The sequence below is a fragment of the Physella acuta genome, unplaced genomic scaffold (genome assembly GCF_028476545.2).
Source record: "Physella acuta isolate Inbredline_101_S28 unplaced genomic scaffold, ASM2847654v3 ptg000902l, whole genome shotgun sequence".
In the NCBI taxonomy this organism is placed as follows: domain Eukaryota; kingdom Metazoa; phylum Mollusca; class Gastropoda; family Physidae; genus Physella; species Physella acuta.
Window position 1 is genome coordinate 32,440 of NW_026732419.1, and position 26,160 is coordinate 58,599.

Genomic DNA, 26,160 nt, shown 5'->3' on the forward strand with positions numbered 1-26,160 from the left:
CTTACACCATACCTGGGTCTATCACCTGGACCCACACCTGTAACTTACACCGTACCTGGGTCTATCAGTAGACCCACACCTGTAACTTACACCATACCTGGGTCTATCAGTAGACCCACACCTGTAGCTTACACCATACCTGGGTCTATCACCTGGACCCACACCTGTAACTTACAACATACCTGGGTCTATCAGTAGACCCACACCTGTAGCTTACACCATACCTGTGTCTATCATCTGGACCCACACCTGTAACTTACAACATACCTGGGTCTATCAGTAGAGCCACACCTGTAACTTACACCATACCTGGGTCTATCACCTGGACCCACACCTGTAACTTACACCATACCTGGGTCTATCAGTAGACCCACACCTGTAACTTACACCCTACTTGAATCTATCACCTGGACCCACACCTGTAACTTACACCATACCTGGGTCTATCACCTGGACCCACACCTGTAACTTACACCATACCTGGGTCTATCAGTAGACCCACACCTGTAACTTACACCATACCTGGGTCTATCACCTGGACCCACACCTGTAACTTACACCATACCTGGGTCTATCAGTAGACCCACACCTGTAACTTACACCATACCTGGGTCTATCAGTAGACCCACACCTGTAACTTACACCATACCTGGGTCTATCAGTAGACCCACACCTGTAATTTACACCATACCTGGGTCTATCAGTAGACCCACACCTGTAACTTACACCATACCTGGGTCTATCACCTGGACCCACACCTGTAACTTACACCATACCTGGGTCTATCAGTAGACCCACAACTGTAACTTACACCATACCTGGGTCTATCAGTAGACCCACACCTGTAACTTACACCATACCTGGGTCTATCAGTAGACCCACACCTGTAGCTTACACCATACCTGGGTCTATCAGTAGACCCACACCTGTAGCTTACACCATGCCTGGGTCTATCAGTAGACCCACACCTGTAACTTACACCATACCTGGGTCTATCAGTAGACCCACAACTGTAACTTACACCATACCTGGGTCTATCACCTGGACCCACACCTGTAACTTACACCATACCTGGGTCTATCATCTAGACCCACACCTGTAACTTACACCATACCTGGGTCTATCAGTAGACCCACACCTGTAGCTTACACCATACCTGGGTCTATCAGTAGACCCACACCTGTAGCTTACACCATACCTGGGTCTATCAGTAGACCCACACCTGTAACTTACACCATACCTGGGTCTATTACCTGGACCCACACCTGTAACTTACACCATACTTGGGTCTATTACCTGGACCCACACCTGTAACTTACACCATACCTGGGTCTATCACCTGGACCCACACCTGTAACTTACACCATACCTGGGTCTATCAGTAGACCCACACCTGTAACTTACACCATACCTGGGTCTATTACCTGGACCCACACCTGTAACTTACACCATACCTGGGTCTATCATCTGTGGAGCTGAACTGATAGCTTTAGCACGTTATGGTTGGCTGAACACGTCACACGCGAGTAGCGACACACGGCTATATTGATCTAATGTAAATTTTATCTATTAACCCAACACAGTCGATGCGTGCAATTTTTAAACAGGACAAGTTGTTTAGAAAAAAACAACTAAAAAAAAAGATCTAGTCTACAAGGAAACAGTGATTTAACACAAAAAAAGTATGGTATGGGCTGGGAGGGGGTATTATTGTAAACAACGGTACAGGATTTAAATTGAAACGCAGTTAACAGTTTAACAAATAACATTGATAAACGTCTGAAACAGTACGGAGTCATTGGGCAATTATTCAACAGGAAAACTATTGTTGGAGACTTGACAAGGCAGTTTACGTTGGGAAAAAATACTTTAATTAGCTTTAAACATAGGCCTGGCTAATTGGTTGATTTAACAGTTTTATTTACAGCCAAAAATTTAAAGAGTCGCTAATGACGGAGCTAAGATTGGTAAAAACCGGAGCTAATATCTATCAAAGCCGGATATATTATCTGTTCAATGAAAATATACCACCAGTCTAAATTAAGAGCTAACTTCGATGATATAATATAATAAGAGGTGAACCGAATAGTAAGTTTTTCTTTCAGACTTTTTTTCTCCGGGAGATGGGGGGGGGGGGGCCTTAAAATTTTTGGAGGAGCGGACTAAATTTTCTAGGAAGGGGGAGGGGACACTCGTAAAGTATATATTTTCTATAATCATTATATTTCGGTCAGGCGGGGATGGAGGGTGGGGGGGGGGAAGGGGGCGTAAACGTCCTTCGGGAGTGGAGGTCGGAGATAAATAATGCTAATAGTATCCCACACTGACGGCGTCAGAAATACTTTATGACTGTTATATAAATGGTCTATGATAGGTCTGTATGATACGATAACCATCAGACACACCCTTCTAACACTGTCTGGTCTCTACACATTGATTTTTGGGGTGACACATGTTATAAAGCCGGTAGGGGTTGAAACCAAATCAGTGAAAATTAAAACAATGGTTGCGACAGAACCACACGGAACTATGAGTTAAAACTTACAGATAAGAAAAACCTTATATATTTATAGATACGACTGTAAAGTCCCCCTCCACTCCCCTCGTTTATCCGATTCACAATTTGGCCGTTGTAAAATAAGTTATAAAGAATGGTATGGGCTACAGCTGAATGATATGTGTAGCTTAATAAAGAAAAAAAAACGGTTATGATAGAATCACACTAAATCAACAGCTAGACTACAAATTTAACAAAAAGCCCTCAGTATTTCAAGATAGGACTGTCAACCTTCCACCCCCCTCCCCTCCCGATGTGTTGGGTTAACCTATGGCCTAGCCTATATTATCAGGGGAGTAGCGAGGGGGGGGCGGGGGGTGCGGACCGCACCGGGTGACACCATTTAGGGGGGTGACACCAATGCAAAAAATAGCAAAATATATAGAGAAAAACTTGAGGGGGGGGGGTGCAAATCGAAAACTTGAGGGGGGGGGGGGTGCAAACCGAAAACTTGAAATTGTCCCCGGGAAGGGTCGCAACGCCTCTGGGAGGTGACACCATTAAGTGCCGCACCGGGTGACACCCGACCTCGCTACGCCACCTTATATTATATTATATATCGATTTTTTTTATTTTTTTTGTGCCGTGTAGATCTATAAAACAAAAGTCACGTATTGCAACAAGCTACAAGATAAGGCCCTGCTAAACACACATTGCTTTCAGTTTTTAGCATTGGGGTGGGGGAGTGTGTCCTACAGTGATCATTAATAAATCAGATATAACCTAGACTGACACTGTAGCCAGTCAGTGATCGATACTGATCTCTCTAACCAGTCAGTGATAGATACAACTCTCTAACCAGGTAATTGATCAATATTGATCTCCTTAACCAGTCAGCTAATCGATACTGGTCTCTCTAACCAGGTAATTGATCAATATTGATCTCCTTAACCAGTCAGCTAATCGATACTGGTCTCTCTAACCAGGTAATTGATCAATATTGATCTCCTTAACCAGTCAGCTAATCGATACTGGTCTCTCTAACCAGGTAATTGATCAATATTGATCTCATTAACCAGTCAGCTAATCGATACTGATCTCTCTAACCAATCAGTTAATCGATACTGATCTATATCCATATGGTGCCCAGGTCCTAGGGTATCACTGAGTTAACCTTACGTACACAACAGCTTGCGGCCTACATAGCCAACACATTCAACCAACAGTTCAAAATGGAGAGCTACGGTTAAAGGGCGATCACCTCACAGGAAAATCCCGTTGCCGCAATTTTTTAAAAAGCGATCAATAAAGAATATTCTAGAATAATCTCTGCGACATATATCGTAAATAAACACGTGGTATACTACAATTAAGCCTCGCCTGTTTTAATTCTCTATAGCAAAAATTTCTCACGCGCCCTTATACACATACGTAAACACCCTCACACCAACACACATATTTTTATTTATTTAAAAAATGCATTATCTCATACGATACTCGTTGAAATGTGCTTGATTGCAACCTTAATTCTAAGAAGTGAAAAAAAAAAATTTCTCTTAGTTTATGTAGTAACATGTCGCTTAACCGCCAAGAGAATACTAGCCTATACGCAGTGTTTCTTTCAGACTTTTTTCTCCAGGGGGGTGGGTGGGGGGGGAGGGCACCATTAAAAGTCTATATCTACTATAAATGTTCCATTTCGTTGGGGGGGGGGGGGGGGGGAGAGATGATTGGAAGTAACTCTGCCTGCACGACAACTTGTTTGAAGCGAAGCACACGACAGCCCGTTAAGCACACAAGAAATCAAAACAGGTTCTGGACCAGGGTGAACTGTACGAGTAATGGTCCTCTCTCGTTATACAAGGCGGGGACTCTGGTAAACAACACACGTACACACTACACAGCCATAGGACATATAAACACACACACTGCACAGGACACATACACACTACACAGCTGTACGACATACACACACACTGTACAGGAGTAATACACACTACACAGCCATAGGACATATAAACACACACACTGCACAGGACACATACACACTACACAGCTGTACGACATACACACACACTGTACAGGAGTAATACACACTACACAGCTATAGGACATATAAACACACACACTGTACAGGACATGTACATACACTACACAGCTGTACAACATACACACACACTGTACAGGAGTAATACACACTACACAGCTATAGGACATATAAACACACACACTGTACAGGACATGTACATACACTACACAGCTGTACAACATACACACACACCCCACAGGAGTAATACACACTACACAACTATGCGAAGCACTCACTACACATCTATACGAAAAAAACACTACACGACACACTACACAGTGACACGACACACACTACTCAAACACACAATGCACACTCGCATTACACAACCACCTTTCGCAACCACATGACACACACACACGACCAGCAAGTTGACATTTAAAATTTCTCTTACATCGATCTAAATAATCCACGCGTGTTGACTTTCTTTTGGGAGAAAAGCTCAACGCAAACACCCTCACCCATACCCCTCGTCTATTTAACATTCAGTTAAGAGAGGAGAAAAAGCACAATTTTTTTGGTAAAAAAAAAACCCTGATAAAAATAGAATTTTAGTTATTTAATCTACTGACCATTCTTGAGTATCTGATACAGCTACAGCAACAGCTAAAATGTTGACTGATAATCAACCTTTTGAGCATACAGCAACAGCTAAAATGTTGACAGATAATCAACCTTTTGAGCATACAACAACAGCTAAAATGTTGACAGATAATCAACCTTTTGAGCTTACAGCAACAGCTAAAATGTTGACTGATAATCAACCTTTTGAGCATACAGCAACAGCTAAATGTTGACTGATAATCAACCTTTTGAGCATACAACAACAGCTAAAATGTTGACTGATAATCAACCTTTTGAGCATACAGCAACAGCTAAATGTTGACTGATAATCAACCTTTTGAGCTTACAGCAACAGCTAAAATGTTGACTGATAATCAACCTTTTGAGCATACAGCAACAGCTAAATGTTGACTGATAATCAACTTTTTGAGCATACAGCAACGGCTAAAATGTTGACTGATAATCAATCTTTTGAGCATACAGCAACAGCTAAAATGTTGACAGATAATCAACCTTTTGAGCATACAGCAACAGCTAAAATGTTGACAGATAATCAACCTTTTGAGCAAACAACAACAGCTAGAATGTTGACAGATAATCAACCTTTTGAGCATACAACAACAGCTAGAATGTTGACTAATAATCAACTTTTTGAGCATACAACAACAGCTAAAATGTTGACAGATAATCAACCTTTTCAGCATACAGCAACAGCTAAAACGTTGACTGATAATCAATCTTTTGAGCATACAACGACAGGTAAAATGCTACCAACGGCAAAACAAGCATACGATAATTAAATTGCTCTTTATGGAGTTGTCCATAAACGACCCCGGGGGAAGGGTGAGGGTTGGGATTTTCTCCATCTTTAGTCACAAACGTTGGGTGCGGTTTCAGAAATGCCGTGTAGCATTTATTTTAATGAACCTGGTAAATTTAACTTTAGCTTAGTTTATGTCCATATATTCTGCCAGTGCCATATAAAAATTTTTTTTAATAATCGCCTACAACAGCTTGACACCTTTAAAAGATGACCTCCTAATTATTACAAATGTATAAATGTAATCTTATTGTAAACCTAATCTAAACTTTGGCATGCCGCATGTTGTAGACTTCATCAGAGGACTAGAGACACCTAGACCTATAAAACAAACACACGCCACACAAGTCCACCCCCTACAATAACTCTCACGTTCCCCCCCCCCCTCTCAATCTTTTGATTGTGTGGCATCTGTAGTACAGGATGAAATATAAACACAACATAAACTACAAACTGTACCGACACATGACGGACTCGTCTGACTTGATGTCAGTGACACACACAGTTTCTTTCAGAGTTTTTTCTCCGAAAGTACTTGAATTTTTTTTTGGGGGGGGGGGGGGGGCTAAAAGTTTCCGGGGGAGGGGTGGACACATATAAAAGTATATATTTTCCATATAAATTCTATTTCTTTTGGGCTCGGAGGTCGCTCCACCCCCCCCCCCCCCCCCTAAGAGATGCATGGTAGAAACTCGGCACACACACACTCAGAGTTTCTTCCAGGCATCTCTTGGGGGGAGGGGGGGGGGGCGAAGAAAGTCTACCGCCCCCCCCCCCCCCCCGAACGAAATGGAATTTATACTTTTAACAGTGTCGTCCCCCCGACATTTTAGTCCGCCCCCCCCCCAACCCCCCGGTGAAAAAAGTCTGGAAGAAACGCTGCGCACACTACACATTATTTCTCTCTCTCGTGTTCTTAAATGCTACGCTTTACTTCAATACATAAAACTAAATTTACAATTGTTTAGGCCTATAACTTATACACTTTTTTTTCATTGCTGTTGTATTTTTATATTAAGCTGCTATCAACATTCTGTATTCTTGTATGATGTATTCAAGGCTTAGCAAGCAGTATTATAGTGTAGGGCCATCTAGATCTAATTAAAACTAGAGGTTTGTAGTATAACAAAAAAAAAAAAAAAAAACAACAACTATAGGCCCCAAAATGATTGGTTTATAATTGATTTAGACTCTATATTGAATTCTGTAATTAAGAATTCTCCAATGAAGTGAGTAGGCATACTTTGGAACAGTAGCTTTAGTTATTGAATGAAGATTAGTAAGTAAATAAACTAGATCTAGATCTAGATCCATGTGTTCAGTGAGAATGAATAAAAAACAACAACAACAAAACATTCCAGCACAATGTGTAGTGTTAACAAAACACACAAAAACTTACCAAAAACAAAATTACAGGACTTTAATTTCTCACTCAGTACAGAACAATCCGCTAAACGTCGAAACCAAACAGAAAACAGATCCACTATCCACACGTCATGCACTCGGGTAATCCACAAGAAAATGTTTTAAAGCCCGATGCAGTGGCTCAGTGAGGTTGGGACTGCTTCATTTCTGCTTGTACCTGTGTTGGGTCCCGCGTCGCCACACCGTTGACTCAGAACCCCCCCCCCCCCCTCTCTCTCCCCCACACCTTTTCCCTCGTTAGGTGAGAGGTGAATTGGTATCGGAGGAAGCTTTAGAATCGATTCCTGAAATTAAATACGATCTGAAACTATTTTTACGGTTAAAGCCTCTAACAATTTGATTTTAAATGTTTTATATTCTATTTCTAAGCTAGACCTACAGTCTATATATCCACCAGCATATGAAAAATAGAAGCGTCTGTCTTAGAAACTAAATTTAATCAAAACATTGTCGAGAGCTGGAAATTATCATTTAAGTTTTAAAGACATTTTCCTTACTACTACAATTAAGCGTGCAGCTGTGATGAAAGAGTAGACTGAGCTACTGTTAGGTAAAACAGCTGGGTACTTGCGAATTGTGAAGTATAACTGATACATGTGAAGTAGGACTACTGGTCAAAGTATAACTACTTGTAAAAAAAATATACCTATACTGTTCAGTGGCTCAGCTAGAAAAAAGGCTCCCCGGCAAATTTTTTTAGGCACGCACACACACACATACACACAAACACACACATACACAAACGAACGCACGCACACACGCACCCCACACACACGCAAATACATACACACAGACATAGACACACACTAACACACACACACGCACGCACTCACACACAGACATACACACAGACACACACACAGGCACAGACACTAACACAGACACACACACACACGCACGCACACACACACACGCACGCACACACACTCACATATATGTTCAACCAACATGATTGTACTATAACAATCAAAGTCAACAATTAACGATTATACTTACTGTAAATTACAGTTTTTTTCTTTTGCCGCGTAAAAAATACCTTCCCCTCCCCCCAATTCTGGTGGTATGGTAGAGCTGCCTCTGATGCTGTTGTGAAAGTACATTCATACTTTGGGAGGAGGGGGGAGGGTGGGGGGAGGGTGGGGGGAGGGGGGGGGGGCTTAAGTAGATCGCGGTATACATTACATCACATGCTGTTAAAAATAAGGTATTCGATTCTTAATTTATTTTCAAGATCGACACCAACAGCGATATATCTTTCTCGAGGCGCTGAAGGAAAAAAAAAACATTTAAAGGGAACTGGTTTCTGTTTAAGTCTTCTTTTATTAAAAAAAAAGTTGACCTTAAGAGAAATGGTTCTTGACGTTAAGAGGGTGGTTATGTTGCGAATGATGGAACAGTTTTTAATAAGTAGGTCATGGTTGAACCCATATTTATATCAAGGTCACCAGAGCGTGGCAATGAACTGTAATGGCGATCACCCCCCCCCACCTCAGCCCACCTCCCACTTCTATTTGAAGGGCCTTTGTTGTCAGATAGACCCCTCGGGGAAATATTCTTCGCAGTCTGGCTGGGCCAACTATGAGACAGGGCCAACTATTAGACTAGGCCAACTATTAGACTGGGCCAACTATAAGACTGGGTCAACTATTAGACTGGGCCAACTATGAGACTGGGCCAACTATGAGTCTGGGCCAACTATTAGGCTGGGCCAACTATAAGACTGGACCAACTATAAGACTGGGCCAACTATGAGACTGGGCCAACTATGAGTCTGGGCCAACTATTAGGCTGGGCCAACTATAAGACTGGGCCAACTGTTAGACTGGGCCAACTATGAGACTGGGCCAACTATTAGGCTGGGCCAACTATGAGTCTGGGCCAACTATTAGGCTGGGCCAACTATAAGACTGGGCCAACTGTTAGACTGGGCCAACTATGAGACTGGGCCAACTATTAGGCGGGGCCAACTATTAGACTGGGCCAACTATTAGACTGGGCCAACTATTAGACTGGGCCAACTGTAATATAAGAAACATTATGGATCTTCTGTCAGACTGGGCCAATTTTGGGCCACATGTGCCGTGAGTGAGGCCACAGAGTAGGCCATGCATCTGTTTTGGCCATATCCTTCTATGCCATATTTAGGTCGATGACATTCTATCCGTGACGGCTGATAGAGGCCAAGTCGTTCATGCAGTTCTATACTGCTGACCATCAGGTATGTTCTATACATCTGACCAGCAGGTATGTTCTATACAGATGACCAGCAGGTATGTTCTATACAGCTGACCAGCAGGTATGTTCTATACATCTGACCAGCAGGTAGGTTCTATACAGCTGACCAGCAGGTATGTTCTATACAGCTGACCATCAGGTATGTTCTATACATCTGACCAGCAGGTATGTTCTATACAGATGACCAGCAGGTATGTTCTATACAGCTGACCAGCAGGTATGTTCTATACATCTGACCAGCAGGTATGTTCTATACAGATGACCAGCAGGTATGTTCTATACAGCTGACCATCAGGTATGTTCTATACAGCAGCTGACCAGCAGGTATGTTCTATACAGCTGACCAGCAGGTATGTTCTATACAGCTGACCATCAGGTATGTTCTATACATCTGACCAGCAGGTATGTTCTATACAGATGACCAGCAGGTATGTTCTATACAGCTGACCAGCAGGTATGTTCTATACAGCTGATCAGCAGGTATGTTCTATACAGCTGATCAGCAGGTATGTTCTATACAGCTGACCATCAGGTATGTTCTATACAGCAGCTGACCAGCAGGTATGTTCTATACAGCTGACCAGCAGGTATGTTCTATACAGCTGACCAGCAGGTATGTTCTATACAGCTGACCAGCAGGTATGCTCTATAATGCTGACCAGCAGGTATGTTCTATACAGCTGACCAGCAGGTATGTTCTATACAGCTGACCAGCAGGTATGTTCTATACAGCAGCTGACCAGCAAGTATGTTCTATACAGCTGACCAGCAGGTATGTTCTATACAGCTGACCAGCAGGTATGTTCTATACAGCTGACCAGCAGGTATGTTCTATAATGCTGACCAGCAAGTATGTTCTATACAGCTGACCAGCAGGTATGTTTTATACAACTGACCAGCAGGTATGTTCTATACAGCAGCTGACCAGCAAGTATGTTCTATACAGCTGACCAGCAGGTATGTTCTATACAGCTGACCAGCAGGTATGTTCTATACAGCTGACCAGCAAGTATGTTCTATACAGCTGACCAGCAGGTATGTTCTATACAGCAGCTGACCAGCAAGTATGTTCTATAATGCTGACCAGCAGGTATGTTTTATACAACTGACCAGCAGGTATGTTCTATACAGCTGACCAGCAGGTATGTTCTATACAGCTGACCAGTTAATGTAATATCGTCCAGTACAACCAGAACGGAAAAGAAACCGTGTGCCTTAAAGCATACAACATAGGCTAGACGAATCGCTGACGCTTTTGATCTTTCCCTCCTGTTGTCGCTACAGTTTTAGAATGTTACAATTAAAAAAATAATAAAATATTTCAAAATAACTAGCCGAACCAGTTTCCTATTTTTTCAGGGGAATCAAATCCAGCAATGTAGTTTGGAAAAATATTAATACATTTCACTCCCCTTACCTGCTATTCACAATTTACTTCAAAATAAAAGTAAAATAAAAACCTTTATATCAATAAGTTTTAAGAACGTATCTGAAAAGAATGGTTAAAAAATTGAGGTATAAGATTTGCCAATTTGTACTGTCAAAAAACGGTATATCCGTAATGAATTAAAAAAAAACGTTAAATTTTGGTTTTGGGGTCGTCCATAAATGACTCGTAGAGGGGGGGGGGGGAGGGGGGTCCGTAATTTTGTGACGGTGTGTGATGAGGGGAAGGTTCAGATGGTGTGACGTCATTTTTTTGCATTATAAAAAAGCCATGAGAGAAAACGAGTTTTTCACTTTTATTTATCACTTATTTCACTTTTTAGAAAATGGTTTTAATAAATTTAATAGGAATTTATCAAAATACTCTATGTTGACAGAGTTCGGACAAGATTTTTGGAAAAATATCGACATTTTAAGAAAAATTCAACAGCAATTTAGAGGGGGGGGGGGGGGGGGGTTAGGCTGAGGTGTCACGTCATTTAGGGGGGGGGGGTCTGGCTTTTTGTGACGACGTGTGACTGAGGCAGAGGCGTAGCGAGGGGGCGGGGGGTGCGGACCAGTAAAAATCGTCAAAAAAGCGTGACGTCATTCAAGGATGACCCCCTTGGTAGACATAAAGGGAAGCGAGCGCACCGCTGACAGTAGCTGTAATAATGTGAAACATCTTCAATTTCGGGGAAACGTGTTTTTTAATCACGATAGCTAATCCGAGAGTCTCTAGTGTGCAACCCGGTGTCGAGTCTGTAGAACGTCCTTTGAGTCCACCCTGCTCTGTTTCCTATGTTCTAGGAAACAAAGGCAACTGGGCATAGTGCTGACCACACTGTCTACCGGTATGCCGAGGTAATTAAAACAAATAAACTCTACTTCATCTGCCCAGTGTGTCTTGGGAGCTAACGAGAAAAGATACCACGTATCATGGGGCTGCTCACAAAAATTTTTAGAAAACCATCATCTAGCCACGAGCGTGCTCGACTATTAAGGAGAAAGGACACATATTTTGCTGATCCCCACATCCCCCCTACCCCGAATAAGAAGGTCGAATGGTAGAGCGTAAGACTATAGTTCAAATCCGGGTTCAAGTTCGTAGACAGTCCATGAGTCAACCTAGCCCTGATAAGCACATGGTTCCCGTATGCAGAGGAAACAGAAACAGGTAAACTCTACTCCACTTGCCCCATGGACGCTCAGGTTCCAAAAAAAAACTTTACTTTTTCCACTTTCTCATATTAAAACAGTCTAATTTGACTTTCTTGTTTTCTACTAAATGAACATTTTAGTGTCAAATCAATGAAAAGCTTATTTGTTTCGGTTCAACAGCAAAAACTTACTCTGAGCGCCAATCTCTCCTTTCCTGCAGTGTTAACAGCAGCTGTTATCGGTTCGCGTTCATCTATGTGTATGCTTATGCGTATGCATATGCGTATATGCATGTGCATGTGCATGTTCATGTTCATGTTCAATAATATATTTTGTCTGTGAGATCATTTGTCCTTGAGATCATTTGTCCTGAGATCATTTGTCATCAGATCATTTGTCCTGAGATCATTTGTCCATGAGATATTTTGTCAGAGAAATTTCGTCTGAGATCATTTGTCCTGTCACCATGTATATATATAAATATATATATATATATATATATATATATATATATATATATATATATATATATATATATATATATATATATATATATATATATATATATATATGTGTGTGTGTATATTTTAGGGCCCCTAATGTTTTTCTGACCAGGGCCCCACTCAAGCTTAATAAGCCAATGTTCTACCCATAAAAATCGAATGTACACGTGGCAGTCACAGTGCAGATAAATAAGCTAATTTAACTCATCGATAGAAGTTAAACAGATCAATGATAACCAAACACATAACATTAGTTAGACTGCAGTATCATTAAACCGGCCGAGTTAGACCTGGTCAATAAATCGCTTACATAACACTCAGGATAATAAGTTCATTCTTTTTTATTGTCGAGGTAAATTACTTGACATTTTTATCATTTTTACCAAAGCCCTAAAAAGCACTACGAATACTAAATATTTTCGATTTACCATAATGTGCGATGTCTTTTTTATGTTGTGGTTAAACATGTTAATGTTATTACATATTTCAATCACAACACAGAAGTCATAAAATATGCGGAAGGACCCCCCCCCCTAAATTTACGAGCCAGGGGCTCTGTTCAATCCAGAGTTTCTTCCAGGCATCTCTTCAGGTGGGGGAAAAAGTCTACCGTCCTCCCGAACGAAATGAAATTTAAATAGAAAATATATAACAGTGACGGCCCCCACCGAAAAAAGTTTACCCCCCCCTCCCTGAAAATTTCAAGTGCCCCTCCGGAGAAAAAAGTCTGGGAGAAACACTGGTTCAATCTGAATTTGCCCCTGATTTGGTCCTATTATTTAATGCACAGTTTTTGTATTTTATTTTCCAGTATTGTAGTTTAGCCTAAAAAGGCAAAGAATAACAGGTGTGTGAAAATATAAAGTACGCGTGTTTCACTTTTCAAAATCTTTGAACAATGAGGAACGTCATATTATATCTGACATTGTGCTCTTGTTTGTGGGTTTTTTCAACACAAGGTTATTTTAATTTTAGATGTTGGTTAAAATAATTTTTAATGTAAGCTTATTTTTCAGCGTATGAAGAAAGAAGAACATAAATATAAAACATTTTATTTTAATTTATTTTAAAAAAGTAGCTTTTTGGAGATAGATTGGTATAATAATTTAACAAGATATATTGTAAACATGGTGTGAGTGTCGATTCTTTACATGTTCATAAATTAGAGTGAGTTAAACAGAAGTCTTATGAGGCCTAATTAAAACGTAACATTTCGTGAATGAAAGTATAAAATTGTTAAAGCTTTTTGATTATACTCTCACTTTAAACATAATAATTTTGCTGCATAAACATGTATTTTAAAATTCTACACATAAGGCCTACTGCCGATTTTTTGGATCTCTTACAAGTAAAATATAAATATATGTATAAATATACAAACTTTAGTCATTGGGTCTATTTTATTAGAATGTAGATCTCCACATTTTCTTATACCAGGTGTAAAATGGTTTGGACCCAGTTCCCAATACATGTGTCACTGTGAGGATGACCAGTGTGACGACAGTGGTCAATGTGTCAACGGATCCAAGTGTGCTCGTGGATGGTTTGGTATCAAGTGTCAGTATGGTAAGGTCAATGATAATTATGGGATGGCTGAGCTAAATGTAAATGGTAAGGTCAATGGTAATTATGGGATGGCTGAGCTAAATGTAGAATGGTAAGGTCAATGGTAATTATAGGATGGCTGAGCTAAATGTAGAATGGTAAGGTCAATGGTAGTTATGGGATGGCTGATAGTTATAGGATGGTTTAACTAAATGTTGAATGAAAACGGGGCTGATAAAAAGGTACATACTGATTTAGTATAGATACACTAATAGCTAACACAATCAAGAAATAGCCACACATTCCTCAACAAGCACCCATATACTACATATATCAAACCAAAAAGCTTAGCACAAGAAAATGAAGATAACTGTTCTTATTTATAGTGCATTTAAAGTAATTTTTGTTGCCGTAACGTTTTTTCCCTTTGTTCTATTTTTCAGTTGACTTGGCCTCAGGTTTATCTGACGTACTTACAGTAATTTTTGTTTCCGTAACGTTTTTCCACGTGTTCTATTTCCCAGTTGACTTGGCCTCAGGTTTTTCTGACGTACTCACAGTAATTTTTGTTGCAGTAACGTTTTTCCACGAGTTCTATTTTTCAGTTGACTTGGCCTCAGGTTTATCTGACGTGTTCACCGTAATTTTTGTTGTCGTAACATTTTTCCACGTGTTCTATTTCCCAGTTGACTTGGCCTCAGGTTTATCTGACGTACTCACAGTAATTTTTGTTGCCGTAACGTTTTTCCACGTGTTCTATTTCCCAGTTGACTTGGCCTCAGGTTTATTTGACGTACTCACAGTATTTTTTGTTGCCGTAACATTTTTCCACGTGTTCTATTTCCCAGTTGACTTGGCCTCAGGTTTATCTGACGTACTCACAGACGGCGATGACAGCACGTGCACGTCGGACACGGATATTGCCATTGTGGACTTGCGGGAAGAGTTCCCGTTTACCTGGCTCAGACTGACCGTCATTGACCCAGGTGTGGTGGACTAATAGAACAAATGCGTTCATTCTTCTTTTATATGTTCTGTGTTTAACAATGTCTGTACAGTATCTTATTGGGTTTGTTTTTTTAAAAGTATCAAAGCTGCAACTAGGAGTTTATTCTGAGCAACCGTAAAAAACGGGGCTAGAAGTAGTTCTGAAGTCCGATTAGGGGTTTTTAAGTTTTTATTAAAAAAATATTGGAATATGAATTCTTTAATATTTGTTTTTATAGACGCATTGAGAAATCTGAGAGTTTCTTTTCTTGACTTTCAAAATCCCGGGGCACTATCTGTGATACAGTGTAGCGGTATGAAACTATCCTACATCAACAGTAAAACACTTGACATTCGCTGTGACCTGTCTGTCTTGGTACAACAGGTTGTTGTGTCAGGTGACGGTGTCAGGTCACTCTGTTCTCTTTACGTCAGTGGAGGTGAGTTTGGCTATAAATATTTTCATGTGTACAAAGATTCTTGTACAGAAATAGATTCAAATAGAGCACACGATACACTACTGCAATAATTAGTTTGTATTTTCAATATTCGGCATAGGTCGGAACGTAGCTCTTCGTCAATCTACTAGTCAGTCAAGCACGTATAAGGGGAACTGGCATTCGAATAATTCCGTTGACGGTATACCCAGAACGATTTGTTCCCACACACGCGATTCTTCCGATTCATCTCAGTACTGGAGTGTAACTGTTTCTCCGCCTCAAGCTGTCAACAGATACATGATCTACAACAGAAATGACAGTAAGTCGTCTTTGAAAAAAAACGTGCACAATACTTATTTATACATTGGCCTAGCGATAGAGCGCTAGGCTGCTAACCGAAGTCTTGAGTTCCAAACAGATAAGTTTTGCATTTCGGCTAGTGCAGTGCTTGGCTGGGACGGCTAGTATATATAATCAGATGTATATACATGTATATGTACTCATATACATACATACCTATACATATATATATTACGGTCAAAAGTTGCGTTTGTTGTTGACATAATTGGGCTAAGCTCATCGAAATGTGATTGATTTTTATTACAAGCTTTTATTTAACTTGCTTCCTCTGTCGTCAGTCGTCAGTCTGTCTAGATCGAAACGCTGGAGTGAAAATTCGGACACTTCTACTAGATCGATACGATTCACAGTTGGCATGTGGGTCAAGACATGAAGACAATGCAATGTTAATTGGATGCCTAATTAATTTTTTATGAATTAATTAAAATTTGGACCGAATTAATAGGCATGTCTATCCAACCACACGCGTCATCACGTTCAATAGCTGCGCCATCACGTTCAATAGACGCGCAATGGTTTTTATTCATGTAACACTATTGTAAACGAGAAAAATGGCCCGTTGAGGAAGGATACAACGGGCGCTAGGTTGATAGTGCTGTCTATTTTCTCGGTACTTTAATTTATACAAAATATAGTCATAGGAATATCCCTAAACCATGCGACAAAAGTCGCATTTAGAGTTTCTTTCAGGCAACTCTACTTGGGAGGAGGGGGCTTCGCCCCCCCCCCTCCCCCCTACACACACACTTCAAAACATGTCTACCGTCCCATTCAACAAAGTATAATTATATACTTTTTCCAGTGTTCGCCCCCTCGCAGAAAAATCTACCCCCGCCCCCGAAAATTTCAAGTACCCCCACCCCTCTCCGGGGAGGAAAAAGTCTGAAAGAAACACTGGTCGCATTTGTAGATCATACAAACTAAAGGAAGAATCTGGGCGGGGCTTAGCCCCTACCGGAAGCGATGCTTGAAAAAAAAAACTGCACGCTAAACACTTTTTAGATTCGAAAAAGTTCCCTCCTCCGGGGAGGAAAAAGTCTGAAAGAAACACCGGTGTCGCGCTTAGCCACTACCCGAAGAATTGCATTAAAGAAATTGCAAGAAAACCACTTTTTAGATTAGACACATTAATTAGGCGGTAATTTTATTATAGAGTATCGATGAAGAAATTTCTTTTGAGTTGGGGAGAGGGGGAGGGGGTTCAGACGTTATTACGCGGAAGTGGGGCTTCGCCCCTACCCGAAGAATTGTATGAAAGAAACTCTTCACGCAAACCACTTAGATTAGACAAAATTGCCTTTTTATTCAATGTTTACTCGAGAATCAATGACGTCATATTACTGTGTGCACTCCCCGGCTTGAGATTATTTTCTACTCTATGCTAAATGTGACGACGTCATACTTCGTTTTTCGAATTACTATGCATGTTTTTAATTTGCTTGTGTTTTCTCTAGAGCGTTCTTGTCAGACAGATAGATAGATACATAGATAGATAGATACATAGACAGACAGCGAAACTATTATTATAGATAAAACATGTAAAGTACTGAAAAAAAAATTCATAAAAAACGTTTTAATAACAAGCTTTTATGTACTAATGCACTAAAAAGTAGAAAATAAATTATACACTACTATTTAAATTACTATATAGAAAAGCGTGGGTCTCTTCTGAAATATTAGTAAAGGTATCCAATAGGTACTAAAGTACTAAAGTGACCCACGCTTTTCTTTATAGTAATTTAAATAGTAGTGTATAATTTATTTTCTACTTTTTAGTGCATTAGTACATAAAAGCTTGTTATTAAAACGTTTTTTATGAATTTTTTTAACGCCTCATATTTCTGCGTATTTGAAACAAAATTATAAAATGCCTTCTTAGTGTATATAAAATTTCAGTAAATACATACTAGTGGTTGCAATATTTTCCATTTAATGAATTTGGAGAAAATAAATTGCAACAACGGTGATGCCATCTCCGTGCGAAGATAATATCTAAGAGTTTAAATATCTATTCACAGCTAAATACAAAGGGATTTGTTGCCCAGAAAGGCTACAGAAATTTAAGCTCCAGTCTTACTCGTCCAGTGGAGTGACTCTGTTTACATACAAAGAACCGGGAACTGTTGAAACTATTTACAACATCAGCACCGCTACACTGCAAGAAAATGTCGCTAAAGTACAGATTAGTGAGTCAGTCGGACCATATCTGACACTGTGTGAGGTTGAAATATACGGAGGTAAATTTTGTCATATATCGCTTACTGAAATTTTACAGAAAATAAAGCGGGAGTGATCTCCCCTAAACTTTCTCGAATATTCTTACATAACAGTACGGGGAATAAAACACGGGATATAGGCATGAATTTTTAATCAATTTTTAATTACTTCAACTGTTAAAATAAAATAGAATTTCGTAGCCCAACAAGTGAACAGAAAACAATGTGTTTATAATAGTGCGGAAAATTAGTACTTTATAAATTCAAATTAGTTTTTTTTTACGAGTATATCTATCTATCTATATACTACTAAAAATCAAGTTTGTTTACATGTTTGAATTTGTTTTTTGTTTTTTTGTTTGTCCGTTTGGTTACAGGAGAGAATCTGCACTATGTGTAGAGCTGTACAATACGTAATTAGACAGAGAACAATTTTCTTTTTAAACAAACTGTTAGTCACAAATTAATTAATTAATTGATATTTCATTGGTAGATTAATCAAAATAATTATAAAATTTCAGAACAATGACTTTACTTAAAGTGACATTACATGATTTATTTACTTTTTATATCAATAATGACGGCTTCCATCGAAGATTTTGGTGCCCATTCAAAAGTTTAACGCGTTATAAAGCTAATTTTCTGTCGGCTATAGCTTTAACGATAAGTCCGTTTGCTATTTTTGTTACGTTCCAACACTAATATCAATTTTCAACAGTCCATTTTCATTTAAGAATACAAAAAAATTCTCTAGATCTGGAATCTAAAGATCAGCTGTCGGAGGAATTTATAGATCTAGAATCTAGGTCAATCCGAAATTAATTGGTTAAAAATAAAAACCATCATAAAATCACAATAAATTATTGAGTTTCTTTATTAAACTATTTTAGTCCTTAAATATTTGATATTAATCTTTGCTTTTTAGCTTTAAAGATCATCTAATTCCAGAATAAAAGTGATTTATCTATCTAGGTTCTAGATCTAGAACTACGAGAAAACTCGACTTAACCAAACCAGTCGTAGAATCTAGATAACTCAATCTAGATCTAGATAATAATGAGTTTCTATACTAAACTATTTCAGACCTTAATTATTTTATATAAATCTTTGTTTGTTTAGCTATGGAATTGAATAATTCGGGATAAAACTCTACTAAAACTCAAGTTTGTTTAAATGTTTGTATATTTTTTTTGTTGTTGTTTGTCCGTTTGGTTACAGGAGCGAATCTGCAAAATGCGTAGAGCTGAATAATACATAATTAGGTTGAGAAAATTTTTCTTTTTAAACAAACTATTAATCACAAATTAATTTAAAGACGTTATTAATATATTATTATTAATATATTCATTGGTAGATTAACCACATTAATTACATTTTTTTCAGAACAATGACTTTACTTATAGTGACGTCACATGATGTATTTACTTTTTATAACAATAATGGCAGCTTCAATCGAAGATTTTGGTGCCCATTCAAAAGTTTAACGCATTATAAAGCTGATTTTCTGTAGGCTATAGCTATATGTCCGTTTGCTATTTTTTATTAGGTTACAACACTGTTATCAATTTTCAACAGTTCTTCTAATTTGAGTATACGTAATCTTTCTCTAGATCTATAGATCAGTTGTCGGACGAAGAGAAAGTCAATCCTAGATCTAAAATCTAGAATCAAGGTCAAACCAAAGTTAATTGGTTGAAAATAAAAAAAATATATTATAAAATCACAATAAATTATTCAGTTTCTTTATAAAACAATGTTAGTCATTAATATTTGATACAAATCTTTGCTTTTTACTATTTTTAGGTTTAAGGGTCATCTAATTCGAGAATACATATTAATATTTTTTTGAGAAAGAAAAAAAGTATTATATGCGTTTTAAAACTGTGTTGTAAGCAGTGTAGACATGACTAAAGTTCTCGTCATGGTTGATGATTTCATTCACTTAGCATCATGTTGCTGTGTGTTAGTAGTTCGATTCTTCTCATGTCAAGTGAAGTTGGGTTAACGTTAACCTAAGATGTACCCGTCAAGGATTGTTTGTTCATTTGTTGTACTTTTCACATCTATGTGTAGAACAATAGCAAAATTAATTTAAAATGATTTTTTCCCCGTGTATTTACTGACTTAACATAGGAAGTATTATATTTGTTCTATGTATTCGTCCACTGCTCCCCGAAAAATTCGCGTTAACAATTTCGTAACGAAGTACTTGGTGCGTATACAATTTTTATCATGTTTTTTTCCATACTAGAATGTCCTGTTGGGACATGGGGCCTAACATGTGAGAACAACTGTAGCAGAAACTGCTACGAGACATCTTGTCACAGAGAAACTGGTGAATGTGACAACGGCTGTCAGGGATTCGAGGATCCACCGGAGTGTACAAATGGTATGTGTGATGTTTTAAATTTATTTATGTGAAAGAAATATATCTAACAAAACAAAGTGGGGCCTGTTTGTTTCTTAGAACTAATCGATTGGATATTTGCAGGACAGAATCAGACAAAGTTTGCTGTTCACTTTTACTCTAATGTGTAAAATAGAGCCATCTCAACAATCGCGTTTAAAGAGGTTGAAAACTTACATAGACAGACCGCGGTCTTGGTATAGTACTATAGACTATATATTTAAAAAAAAGTTCTTGAACTAGATCGACAATCGCAAAGAAAATGACTATGGTGTTTTGGGCACTTGGGATTATACCAGATTCTCAAAAGTGTCATAATAATCTTACCTGTTTAAAGGGACATAATTGCATCAGGAATTTTTTAAATTTTCGATTGTGTGTGCGTGTATGTTTGTGTGTGTGTGCGTGTGTGTGTGTGTGTGTGGGGGGGTGCTCAGCCAAAATGTAGATACAGGTGTTGTGGCCTAAGGAGATGTTACCTACTTTTACAGGGGTAGTTGTTGCTTAAAAATGAATCTTAGCTATACTCCCCTTCCGCGATTTACCCCTCGGTAATTTTAAACCTCATTACTTCCAGTTCAATTACCCCTGTCAATTACCCCACTTAGTATAATCCAAAAACTGCAGTAGGACATTACCTACTTCCAAAACAGTTACTCATAGGGTAACTGTAACAGTTACACGGTTACAATAACAGTAACGGAAACAGTAACGGTAAAAGTACCCAACGGTAAGGGTAATGCTAAGAATTAATAAATAATACCGATACAGCTAAGATTAAGGATAAACATAAGGAGAAATAAGTCTGGATGAAACACAGTGGGTATCTATCTATAGATATAATTCTCTTCTGGGAGCCGTTAGAAAACAAGCTGCAAGCGCCTCCTTGCAGTCCCCTCTATTTCTCTCTATCACTATCACTACCACCCCCATCCAACCCCTATATTGTCCGGTGAGCTGTGGTCACGCTAAATGTTTACAAAGCTAAATGTTTACAAATCGTAGAGCCGTATAGCCGGGTTTCTATTAGGGGCAGATAATTTAGTTCGATTTTAAACTTACAGGAGGTGACTAAGAAATAACTAATAGGAGGTTGCTTTCACGGGGGGGGGGGGGGGGGGTTCTGTGTAGGGTCGGGGTTGGGGGAAAGGGGGGGGGTTAGTGTTTTAAAGCAAATATTTTCAGTGGCAGCATTGGTTCTGTCGAATTCACAAATTATGAATTACTGAAAAGTAGAAAATAAAACAACTAAATAGCGGCGTATGATACGCTGCGGGTCGGCTCGTTAGTATAAAATCTATCGTGTAGTGGGTTAAATAAACAAGGTGGTAATACGGCTGGTAAGTAGGTCAACAACCAGTTCTACGGCTCAATAAAAGTTGCATGAGCCGTAAAACTGGTTGGTGACCTACTTTCCAGCCCTATTGAGAAGAGGTAATTGATCTGGGGTCTAATGGCTGGAAGGGGGTAGGGGTGGCTAACGTCTTAAGCCCAGTTAAATCAGGTCACATTTCAGATAAAATTAAGGTTAAATTTCAGACGTATGCTTATTTTGTATCATTGTTTTTTTGTATATTTTAATTGTATGAAATGGGGTTGAGGCTCACGGGCTCAGGAAAAGTAAGGAACAAGCCGTTTTCTGTTCAACGTTTTGACTCTGATGCTTATTATATTTGTGTAACGAACCGTGATATTGATGAATGTTGGGTGATGTGTAGGTTAACTTTTAGAATCACGTGCTGTTGCTGTTTTGAGCAAAGCATTATGTAATGCTCTTTAGTTTTTCTTATAACATTTTGTAAACAAACACACGTTAATATTTAAATATGGACATGGCTGTAAAGGCTGGAGTAAAGCCTAACCGATAACGGCTACTACATAGTATAAGCTAAATATACAACCATGTTTTAAATATGTTTATGTTTATATATATATATATATATATATATATATATATATATATATATATATATATATATATATATATATATATATATATATATATAATTATCTTCAAGGAGACCATAGAAAACACCACGCAGCTTAGCCACCACCCTCACCCCCACCTTTCAGGTGAGCTGTGGTTCACCCCGAATGGGTGGGGGAGGCAGGGAGGTGGGGTAGTATTCGAATTCACAAAATATGAATTGTTGATAAGTAGAAAATAAAACAACTAGCTAGCGGCGTATGCTACGTCGCGGGTCAGTTCTTATGTATATATATATATATATATATATATATATATATATATATATATATATATATATATATATGTGTGAGCGGCTGGAGTGTATTATTATTATTATTATTATTTGTAACTTAGAAGGCGAATGTATCGTTTCGTTTCATGCCGTAAATAGTTCGTACTTTTTAGTTGTGTAGTCCCGTATTATGGCGCCGCTGTCTATCTGTCTATGTCCCTGTTTACAGCTAGTTTGTATATATTTCGTTTATATTGTTGTCAATGTTTATATTAAGTGTCTTTTTATATAATTCTGTTGCATGTTTCGTGGCGTTTGGTTTGTTATCTGTGAATTAGGGACTATTTGTTTACGTGTAGTGTGTGAGGTGTGTGAAAGTCGATTTCCGGCTTGATGTTCTGTCCACTTTGGTATGAGGTAAGGAAGAAAGTCCTTTTTCCATCCGATGCTACTTTAGTCAGAAGAACGTCCATCTAGCTTTTATTATTTGTGCTTTTGGTTCTTTGTAAACCTGGTAAGTTAGAAACATGTTTATTTTATGATTTTGCAGTTTATTTTTGGTTGCTGGCCATAAGCTTTTTTCTGTGGTTGTTTTCTTATCGCCATTGTGGTTTTGTCAGACCATGTGGACTTCTGAGTTTTATTATATTATGTTTATTTTATTTTGTTACTTTGTTGTATCCCTTGGGCTTGTGTTAAGCCAGTGATAATGCTTATTTATGCTTGGCCCACAGTTATGGTTTACTCCTTGCTGTTGGGTTAAGTGGTACACATATTTTATTGGTTGTATCCCTTGGGCTTGTGTTAAGCCAGGAATAAAGTTATTTAGACTATATATATATATATATATATATATATATATATATATATATATATATATATATATATATATATCATATATATATATATATATATATATATATATATATATATATATATATAATATGGTAGATATGCATTTAATTTAAAACCAAACTACTTTGTCTCTGCTGCTGATACTTTTCAACTTTCTAATTACAACAGTTTGTTTGAAAGGGTTCTATGGCCACAACTGTAAAAAGACCTGCTCACCTTTCTGTCTAGACCACGACTGTGATCCCGTCACGGGTGACTGCACGACTTGCAAACCTGGCGACCCAAATCATGCAAGGTAGCAATTTTTTGACTTCACTGTTTACAATTTTTTGATTTTACTGTTTGCAATTTTTGATTTCAAGATTTTCAATTTTCAAGCTTGTTACATATTTATTTTGAAAGGTTGGTTGTTTTGATTAAATTTAATGTGTGACCTAGGCCTGGGCTTTGTCAAAAAATGCCTTAACCACTGCGCCGAACAACTGTGCCACCCTGAGAATGGACAATGCAAGGAGAGTTGGACAAGTGAACAACGCCAAAATCAGAACATGGAATAATGTTGATCAAATGTAATCGTTGGCTAACTAGTGCACGCATGATTATAATACAATAAAACAGTGCTGATGTGTATAGAGTGCTTTTTGTTGTTTGTGATTCACCAGAATTCGTATGGTTAAATAAAGAAAACGAAAGATCTTTCTTCAATAAACTAGACATGTGTTCTTTGTGAGAAACAAGAGTTCATATTCTACACATACAAATAGAAAATGTAAATATACATAAAAGGCAAATTGTTTGACGTACGCTAGGCCGAATGGTGGTCATGATTTATTGTCTGGAATATAAATCTTAAGAACAGAACAGAACAGAGCATAATGTCGTAAAATCAAACAAAACAAACAGGTGGCAGTGATGTAACTAATTAAGGTCATTTAGACGTGCCAATTAATCGTTTCAAAATACTTATCACAATAAATCTGTTCTTATTTATTGTCTTTGCTAATTGTATTTTTCAATTCAGTTGTCTTTTTATATATAGCGCGCATTGGCCGGGATGTCCTGGCCAATGTCCTATCTAGACTAAATTGTGATTGTGTTTTCATTATTCTGGGTGCTGTTTCATTGTGAGTAACGTATTGTTTGGCTCTTGCGTGTATAGCATTCTATATGCAATGCGACTTGGACCAAAGGGTCGTCAGATCAAAGGAAATATTTCTGAACTAAAGAACATGTAGCCTGAACTTAAACTAGTTCACGGAAAACCAAGGCATAGCCAAAGCCAAGATTCAGAAAAACGTGCCAACCAAGATGTTCAAAATACGATGATGACATTGGGCTGAGAGTCTCAAATTTATTCAATTTTTGAAAAATCGCTTTCTTTATCAAGGAATCCAATAATCATCACATGAAGCCTTGTTTGGATGCAAAGCAAAAGTGGGACTTAACACTTCAAATCTACAAAGAGAGGCTCTCGATAATTTAGTTACTGAGGAAGCTCTTGAGAACATTGAACAAGAAATGGAGGTTGCCATAAATGCAACGACATCCTCAGCTAATACACATGCTGCTGTGGCAGAACGTCCAGACCAGTTGCGTGACAATAATATGGCCAATAGATTATGTGTAGTTTGTGAAAAATATTGTAGTGCAGCCGATTCTTGTGGAACCTCTGGCAACGATGACCATGCAATATGCGGAATAGCCAATAAATCAGACGAAGGAGGGAACATTACTAGCAGATTATCTCACAATAAACAAGAAATTATGGACAACAGGTCAGCAGCTCATACTAGCTTACAAACTAAAGGTGCTAAGATGCTATTTTAAGATACAAATTTTAAACAAGCTGAAGTGGAAGATAATGTTCGCATCCGTATACCAGATGTTGACAGAGGTCGCGGTGATCCCCGAAGCGTCATTGCAGTTGTCATGAAGGCGCTTTCTACAAGCTAGGAACAGAACATGGTGTTCTAAATGCTCGTCCATTGGTACAGACAAAAAAATCACTTCGAACCATCACATCTTCTTAACCACTGAACGGCGGCCATGGCTACACTCGCTGCAATTGCACAACCAAATGCACAAAAAACAGCTACAAGTGTAAAAATAACAAGCTACTATGTAATTCTAAATGCCATAAAAGTTCAACGTGTTGTAACAAGTGATAATAGTGATTGAAACTATTGTACAGTAATTTTTTTTTCTGTCATTTATTCTGATTAATAATCAATAAAGACTTAATTTAATGATTCTTACGGTATGAAAAAAAATTTTGCTTATGATCTTCTAATTCGAAATTTGGCCGGTCGTCCCTAGCCAGATAATCTTCTGATTCGGAGTTGGCCGGTCCACCATAACCAGTCCGCGGACTGGCCGGCCAAAGGCCGAAATCAAGTAAAGTTTCGGACCTTGAACAATCAATGGGAGGCG

The 26,160-nt window shown here is 38.5% G+C and overlaps 1 protein-coding gene across 3 annotated transcripts; it reads left to right on the plus strand.

Moving 5' to 3' along the window:
* The first annotated feature begins 13,495 nt into the window (after positions 1–13,495).
* On the plus strand, positions 13,496–24,358 carry LOC131953043 (uncharacterized). Of its 3 annotated transcripts, XM_059316031.1 has the most exons (9): positions 13,496–13,678; positions 14,157–14,285; positions 15,113–15,250; positions 15,491–15,691; positions 15,810–16,010; positions 18,070–18,288; positions 20,519–20,656; positions 23,899–24,025; positions 24,169–24,358. In XM_059316031.1, exons 1-9 carry the CDS (start codon positions 13,618–13,620, stop codon positions 24,194–24,196), a joined length of 1,242 nt encoding a protein of 413 aa, XP_059172014.1. In that variant the 5' UTR covers positions 13,496–13,617; the 3' UTR covers positions 24,197–24,358. The 3 variants fall into 3 exon arrangements, with proteins under 3 accessions (XP_059172014.1, XP_059172016.1, XP_059172015.1); XM_059316033.1 differs by lacking the exon at positions 15,810–16,010; XM_059316032.1 differs by lacking the exon at positions 15,113–15,250.
* Positions 24,359–26,160: the final 1,802 nt, after the last annotated feature.